Source organism: Stylophora pistillata, chromosome 5, assembly GCF_964205215.1.
Source record: "Stylophora pistillata chromosome 5, jaStyPist1.2, whole genome shotgun sequence".
Taxonomy (NCBI): domain Eukaryota; kingdom Metazoa; phylum Cnidaria; class Anthozoa; order Scleractinia; family Pocilloporidae; genus Stylophora; species Stylophora pistillata.
The window spans coordinates 22,325,925-22,334,119 of record NC_142523.1 but is presented as its reverse complement, the minus strand read 5'-3'; the positions used below and the strand labels follow the sequence as shown (position 1 = coordinate 22,334,119).

The window sequence follows — 8,195 nt, the reverse complement described above, 5'->3', positions numbered from 1 at the left end:
TTTATCATAAATAAGAACCAATCAAAATTCCTGTAGAATCCAGAAGTTACACTTTTATGGTAAGAACGAGAGTTAGAGATGTTAGGATGTGTTCACTAGGGTAAAGTCTCATTCAGAGAACAGTGGCTCCCAAAGCCAGAACTGATTCCGGTTTTCATGGGATGCTGGTAATTCGCAAGTTATTCCTTGAAACAAAGTCATTTTATCACGGTTTCCTTTCAGTTCGTGGTACCTGTTAAGAGCACAAGGGGTAGAGAGTAGGCCAGATTTCTCCCGGTATTTTTGAGTTTGTTTTCGATCTTCCTTTCAAGGAGAAACGGTGGCTCGAGCGAATAGAGAGAGCGTTGTGAGAGAAAACTGTCTTGTTCAAGAACACCACAAAATGAGCCGGCCTGGGCCTGATGTGAAGCTTTTGAATTTAAGTGTGGGTCGCAAGACAATGATTATTAAAGAGTAGTTATTTTTCTTTTTGTTCTCCAGGCATTTGAATTGGCGACTGGAGACTTTTTATTTGAGCCGCATTCGGGAGAGGACTATTCAAGAGATGAAGGTAACCGTTTTGGGAGCATTTTTCCTTTGTATTTCTTCCTGGCTGGCATGGCAGGCGTCATGACGAAGGGACCTCTTTCGTGCGTGTCTGATCTCTCTCACGCGTGTTTCTTATGTTCTTGCCCAACGCCTGCCATGCTAGCCAGGCGTCGTGCAAGAACGTAAGAAACACGTTTGAGAGAGATCAGACACACACGAAAGAGGTCCCTTCGTCGTGCGTGTTTGGTCTGAGTAACTCGTTTGTGTTGGTCTAAATTTCTCGCGAGATGGTCTAAATTACTCACGCGTTTGTCTAAATTAGTCATGCCCTGTGAAATCGAGCGGGTAAAACGCATGTCATAATTAGTCATGAAGAAAACGGAAGCCTTTTAAAGTCTCGGGTAAACTTAGAAAACGGGTGACTTTCCATTCGCAGATTGATCAAGTGTCGTGAAACCGTTAGCGTAACATATTGCTTTCCGATCGATATTCGTTGGGAAAAAATTCAAACTACCAATGATGAGAAGGGGAAATATCACAAGGAACTAATTAGAACTCAAAGTAAACACAGCAAATTGTCTCAAGCGCTGGAAAACGCTAGTGACCAGACGTGGTTAAATTTAGTTTTGCACCTGATTGGTCGAGAAAGACCGCGTAAATTTTTCGATTAAAGTGCACATGACTCGAAATTTTGCCCCCCTGACTTTTCTTACATTCAAAAATATATGTTATGAGAAGTATTTCAGCGAAAAAAAGTAAGTCACAACGTTTCAAGAACACATTTTAAAATGCGATTAAAGTTCGCATTTTTTCTGCAAAATATGGGACAAGAGCCTGGGAACGAATAATAAAGCTGTCACGTCATCGGTTGTGTTGGAGATGTTGCTCCCAGTGATCAAGCCGTTGTTTTGAGTTATTCTACTTGTCGTTTACGAGTTAAATATGTCGGAAACCGATCACAGCGATCAAGAGTTCTCTTGTACATCATCTGAGGATGATGTAGAATTATTCTCAAGTTCTGAAGAGGTCAGTATAGGCATCGTGGGCGAGACAGTCGCTTACCAAGATGAACCTTTGGCGAACTCCGAGGAGAGTGACAGCAACGGACAAGAAGAGGAATGACGAGGATGAACATGGCTTATCTTCTGCCACTTTATCGCAAAGATTTGAGAAAACGGAACCCGCCAGTACTTGGTAGGTGTGTCTTACCTTGTTCTAATGTACCCCGTTTGTATACGCTAAAGCTAAAACGAAACATGATGGTGAAATTACAACCAACGTTAGGGATGCTCTTGTATCCAGCCTTTCAATTGCACTCGGAAAATTAGCTTTTATTTTTTTCTACTTGAGAACGAGATAAGCTCACCATGGTTTTATTTTTCATCAGGTGTTCCTTTACCCAGTGCAGTGATGCTGTGCTGGTATCAGCTCGTGAGTTTAGGTGCTGCATGGAAGTGGACTGTGCACGTGGAAAACTTACATTTGATGGAAGTATTGAACAGATATCGTGCATCACACAGTCCGGAGACAGGTGGCACCGTTACTTCGGTACAGAAATGGGAAAACGTACCGCCGCAGAAATGGCACCTCAGAAAACGAGTGAGTACAATTTGTTTACATAACAGCAGATTTACAATTGGTAAATAATTTTTTGTCAGCCTCTGTATTCAAGACTGTCCTGGATGTTTTTTGTCCATCTGCAAGACAAATCATGCTGATTTTCTCACAATAAATTATGTCTTCAAACCTTTATCACAGATTTCTTAGAGCTACAGCCTACAGGTGGCTGGTTCGATGGATCTTCAGCTACTTGAGCTGGGAGATTAGTAGGCCATTGCCAGCATGTGTCTACCACAATATCAGATCTAAATATGGGTCCCACATCGCAACTGGATATACATCAGCAGAAGAAAGGAACTGAGATGTAATCATTGTCGTCCTATTATTTCTAATAGAATTTTACAAATAAATTTGAATTGACTTGCTTCACAATGATCTCCTTAGTTTTGCTTAGCTTAGTACACTCAGTAATTTAGGCTGCAATAAATCCATCATGGGGGGGGGGGGGGGAGAGAGTTTACTCTCCTATATGGGCTACATCATGGTGCACCACTGGATAGAGTAAGGTTTTTAATCCCTCCACCCTGCACGGGGTATATAATTTCAAGCGCGGCTGTCCTAATTAGGGTCTGACAGGGTACCGCCGCAAGACTCATTGAGTATGATGTTTATCTATATATTTAGAAGGCATTAAATTATTTTTCAGAACAATATTGTTGTCAGTACCGATAAGTTGCCCTATCAGCATTATAACACAACTGCATGTTGACAGAATTACTTTCAGTTCATCCTGATGACAGGAAGAAACAATGGGTGTTTCAGGGTTTCAACAACCCAATGGCACGTTATACCCAAACATGGGTCAAGTGCCCCCTCCCCCTCCCCCTAGCCCTGGCCAAAAATGCACAGAAGACTATCAAAGTTAGCAACTGCAAATTTTGGGTCCCTAACATTTAAATATGAACTTTTCAAAACAATATCAAACAAGATGCCTAGTGTTCAAAAATTTGTTATGATGACAATTATTCATGCTCTTTCCATGTTAGGCATCCATTAGTGTGGGGCAATGGTTAAGTTGATGTCCTGGTTTGCTGCAAGTGTAGGTCATTTCCTTTGCTGGCGGTTCTTTTTCAGCAAGGTTATTTTGTGAAGACTGCATGGAATCTTGTTCCGCAACTAAATAAATATAAAGTAAAAAATTATAAAAAAGGTGTCTGTTTGCATTTCCATCCTCATAATTTGTAAATTTGCAACAAATAATACGTTCTTTTTTTTGCTAGTTCTGCCACCAAATAATCTTGGCAAAAATTAGTCAAATATAAGCTGGCAATGCAGTTTGCTTTATCCATCACATCGCATCGAATGTCAAGCAAATAAAATCAGAGCAATCATTTCTAAGAAGTAATAATCACTACACAAGTTTCACAGTCGGTGAAGGAGAACAACTGTGTTGTTTAAGACCTCTCTGACCACCTGAAAAAAATGATAAATTTGTGTACAGATTAAAAAATAAGAGCGGTAATATCAAGATCGAATTCATCAAAGTAAACATGATTAGTAGACATGTCGATTGCGATGAATTATAAATTATTCGAATATAACTTACCCTCCTCCGTCCTCAATCTGTCCCTTCTGGGCCATTCTCTTGCCTGACCGCGACATCGATCGTTGGGAATGCTCCCTTCTCAAGGCTTCGAACGCTCGGCTGGTCTCTGATGCTCATCTTTCGGCAGAAGCTGTCTGGCGCGAAATGCACAGAACACAACACTGAGGTCTTCGATGGCTTAAAACCTCGCCGATGTTTAGGGACGAATTTCGTCCGTTTCCTTCTTACAATTTCATTGGAAGGAAAAGATGCATTGATATGCCCGGGGTTTGACTTGAATTCGTGCAGCTGACTAACCCAGGGCCACCAGCTACACAAGATTTCTCGGAGACTCTTTGAGTTCACTTATCCGCCATGTTCCCGGCGCAATCTACACGACTGATGACGTCACAGAGGAATTTTGGTCGCGCGGGAATTGTCGCACACTTTTGGGAAAAATGCTCAACTTTGAACCGGCGGGAAAACTACTAAAGCGCTTCCATGAAGGTTCTAATACCATAATTCCATCAAGTAATACCTAAATTTTGATAATAAGAAATAAAAAGTGGGGGGGGGGGGGTGAGAATTTCGACTCATGTGCACTTTAATCACAGAGCGTTGTCCGATAAAATCCTTGCTATCCCATAGTACTTTTAGACACTTGATTGAAAATTTTTCTCTCGTGGGGAACTTATAGTAATGATGTCTTTATACATTGGTCATCAATGACTGACTCGTTTGGTGATCACTGTCAAATTTGTTATTGAATTTGCTACTTTTACAGATCACTTAGCTCACGTTATTGAACTTCTTGGGAAAGTTCCAAGGCACATAGCTCTTTCAGGGAAATATTCCAGGGATTTCTTCAACAAGAAAGGTAGGTTTTACCCTGAGCCTGTTTAATCATGTACAATTTCTGTTTTAGTGAAACAGCAACGAACATGCTGTCAGACAGCATACAGATGGAGTTATTGCGTAGGACGGCGAGCGCGCTTTGGTCATTTGGCGACTGTTGAATTTGTCAAGATTTTGAATCACTCGAAAACAGAGCATCTGTGAATGGTCGTGCTATAACTAACTAAATCGCGGTACATTTCTCCAACTTCCAAATTGTATTCTGCCCAAGAAGTGGATTATTTGGATAAAATTGCTGTGACACTTGTTTGAGACATTTTTACAATTTTTCAAGGCCTCTGCTTCCTACTTACAGGAAAGTAGAGTTTTCGACAAAAGCGAGGAGCTGGCGAGTTTTGCGGCGGGTTATATATCTCGTCTTATTACCATCTCCTTGTCAATGATCGAGTGGTCACTCGTTTGTCCTAACACAGTTAATCGCAACTTGGCGAGTGCACTGTTCCTGTGCCTACTCCACTAAACTTTTGCTACCTTATTCGGCTATCGTTAAAAACTCTGGACATGGTACTGCACGACTCTGACCTCTGATTTCTTGACCTTGCTTGACTTGTCTGAAAATAGGCGCATACTTTCTAAGATTGTTTTGATTTTCTAAGCGGTCTGTTAAATTTGTTTTTATTTTCTTTGTCTCTATCAGGAGAACTCAAACACATTTCCAAGTTACGTCCTTGGTAAGTAGTTTCTCGTTCATTATTTCAGAGAATAGTTCATAGCGGTACATATTCACAAGGTAAACCTTGGACGACAATTTGGCCTCCGTAAAGATTTTATAGCTGACGTTTCGAGCGTCAGCCCTTCGACATGCGCTTTGACGAAGGGTAACGCTTCAAACCTTGAATTGGGTAGGAGTCATGTTAAGGTTACTGTTTTGTTTTCGAGGAAAGTCCTCAGAGCTGCAGATTTAAGTTTTAATCTTTTTCTCTTCCAGGGGACTTTACGATGTTCTTCGTGAGAAGTACGAGTGGCCCGAGAAAGACGCCATGGAATTCTCAGCGTTTCTGCTCCCAATGCTCGACTTCAACACGGATAAACGGGCTACAGCCGCGCAGTGCCTTGAACATCCTTGGCTGAAAGAAGTTTAGGAGAACCCGGAAGAGTAAAACAAACCTCTGTTCGATGAATTTCGTGTTCATTACTCTTTCAAGCCATCTTGTACAGCTTAAGATGACCAAGGGTTATTTGATATCTTCAGGGTGTGTCCTGTTTTACTTTCAAACCCTTTCTTCCAAAGATGGTCGAGCGCCGTTAGCTTAAAACAACAACGCTTTGTGTTGGAAACGAAACGAAAAGGAGTAAACTAAGGTTATATTTTCGTTTGGAACTTTACCGTTCACTTCTGATGAAAGATATTGCTGTAAAAAAATTACTGTAAAGATGAAGAAAGAAGACCGCACAACTTTGCGAAAAGACTAGACGTTCTTTTGTGCGTTTTGAAACACTTTAATGTAAATTGTCAGTTGGTGGCTTACAATCCTTGTCAATCTTGTCCATCATTAACGTTCGTCGCTGTATTCTGAGCTTTTCTTTCCTTAGAAGAGTTTTTCCATATAACATTACTAATATTTTGTACTTCCCCTTACTTTAGCGCAGTAGTTATCACCTTTCCCGCTCCAGATGTCTTGCATTGACCTTAAGATTTCATTCTTTTGGCGATGACTGAGCCTGCTGATTGATTGTTGCTTGGAGACGAAATTTTGCGCGAAAGTAGCAGCTAATCAGAGGAACTTTCATTTTAACATTTAGCCGGGAGTGTAAAACCTATGCTTCTGACGCAGCTCACCGGGAGTCGTACTGTAAAGTTTTGACACCGTTTGCGAGCATTGGGCGGATTACAGTCGTTCCAAAAGAAAAATTTGTGTCAACGGAACTGAGCATCTTTTACCCAAAACCAAAGTAAGCACAGATGCCAGTCAAAGCAGACGAAAATAACATAGTTAACCAGAGCCAACTCTAAAGTTAAAATAAACGACCAAATCAGCGCTGAGGCGGGACAACGATTGAGTTTAAAATTTGCATCTGATTGGCGAAGAGGTTAAGCGAATTTTATTGACCAATCAGAATGAGGCAAGCTAACAAAAAGAAATTCAGGAATACGTTTGTTGTGGAGTTCAAGATTAACCATATGGTACGCATAGTACGCGCCACTTTGTGCTTTTGGTCACGAAATAGGATATTTATTCCATCGTTGCTTCATTTGGTTGGATTATTCTCGGCACTTTAATTTCTGAAGTTTCCTTGGTATTCGTAAACTCCATTTACGCGGTTTAGGTCTACAAAACTAAAAAAGTTCCCAAAACCTCCAAGAGAGCCTCGGACTTCATTCAATTATAGTTTCCTCCAAATTCAAGCGACCTGTGAAAAGCTTAATCTATTTCAGACTTAAGTTGTATGAAACCACAAACACAGGACATCCTATTCAAAGAAGTACGACTTGTTCAATATTCGAAGTATTTATTAAGGCTTACGAACTATACTTCCACAGTCATTGATCTAACTATTACTGCAATGTATAGTTATGACAAAGAAACTAATTGCTAGATCTCATATAGTGAGCGTAGCACACCTTTTCTATGTACAGAGTTGTGGTTCTCTTTTGGTATCCTTGTTGGGTTGGAGACTTACAAATGAAAATAGCCTCAAATTAAGATTATATGCTTATGGTGATCTATGGCAACTTCGGCTCTACTATTGTCGGAAAAAAAAATAAAACCAGTAAAAGGTGTTAAAGGTCAATTAGACCCTCGACCAATCACGAGAGCCAACAGACTTCAACTTAAACAATTTAATCTGACTGATAAAGTTATCTATATTTGCCCCCAAGGTTTACTTAATCTTTTAAATGATTCTGTTTTCTTCCTCAAGAGAAATAAAGCCGCGAAGTATATTGTATATTGTAAGCGCAATTTTCCTAGTTTTTCCATTAAGGTTTATTAAACAAATTAATAACAGTTGGTAGAGGGACCCAGTGAAAAAGTTTGGCTTTCAGAGTCAAGCATCCCTTATTGAACGATAATGGTGCAAACTGATTCACTGAAAATATAACCGTTGAAGTATCGTGAAGTTTTCAAATTAGATCAACTCAATTAACTCTTTACACCCTAATATCAGCACACGTAATCTTTACTATTCTCTACACATTTCCCAAGGTGCTGACGAGGAGAATTTAATCTTTGATTCAGTGATGATATTGTAGGGAGAAATTATACGTTAGTCTCTAAGGGTTGAGAGAAGGCGTAGAAATTAGAGTTTTTCTCACTCCCCCCTACCCCCCCCTCCCCCCCTCAAAAACAAAAAAAGAAAAAAATTTCCTGTCAATTTTCGGTGCGGGAATCGACTTGTAAATGACAAATTAAATTTGAATTATTATGTTATGATCAGGCATTGTAATGCGTGTTCTCCGAAAAGGGGCTAAGCTGACAATCTGCCACCCCGGCGAGTTGACAGTTAACGGCTCACCCAGCAGAACAAGGACCTAGGTATGGTAGGTGAAGCCTGCTTACGAGCCAAGTGGCCTATCGGGCCAGCGCTTAACTCCGGTTTCTGTAGCATGAAGCGACTAGGAGTATTTCTACACTCCCTGGATGGGATTCAAGTCCATCACAAGGTT

General features: G+C 40.5%; 2 protein-coding genes across 3 annotated transcripts in view; both read left to right on the top strand.

The window, feature by feature from the left end:
- The window catches only part of LOC111333805 (SRSF protein kinase 3), a 30,504-nt gene extending 23,027 nt beyond the window's left edge, over nucleotides 1-7,477 (top strand). For both annotated transcript variants that reach the window (XM_022939428.2, XM_022939427.2), the window contains exons 14-17: nucleotides 481-550; nucleotides 4,458-4,550; nucleotides 5,226-5,259; nucleotides 5,517-7,477. In XM_022939428.2, the coding sequence (XP_022795163.2) occupies nucleotides 481-550; nucleotides 4,458-4,550; nucleotides 5,226-5,259; nucleotides 5,517-5,670 (351 nt within the window). In that variant the 3' untranslated portion in view covers nucleotides 5,671-7,477. The remainder of the gene's footprint in view (nucleotides 1-480; nucleotides 551-4,457; nucleotides 4,551-5,225; nucleotides 5,260-5,516) is intronic.
- On the top strand, nucleotides 559-2,520 carry LOC111338034 (uncharacterized). Its single transcript, XM_088760146.1, has 3 exons — nucleotides 559-1,722; nucleotides 1,916-2,127; nucleotides 2,287-2,520. The coding sequence occupies exons 1-3, from the start codon at nucleotides 1,595-1,597 to the stop codon at nucleotides 2,340-2,342; spliced, it is 396 nt and encodes a 131-aa protein (XP_088616272.1). The 5' UTR covers nucleotides 559-1,594; the 3' UTR covers nucleotides 2,343-2,520.
- Nucleotides 7,478-8,195: the final 718 nt, after the last annotated feature.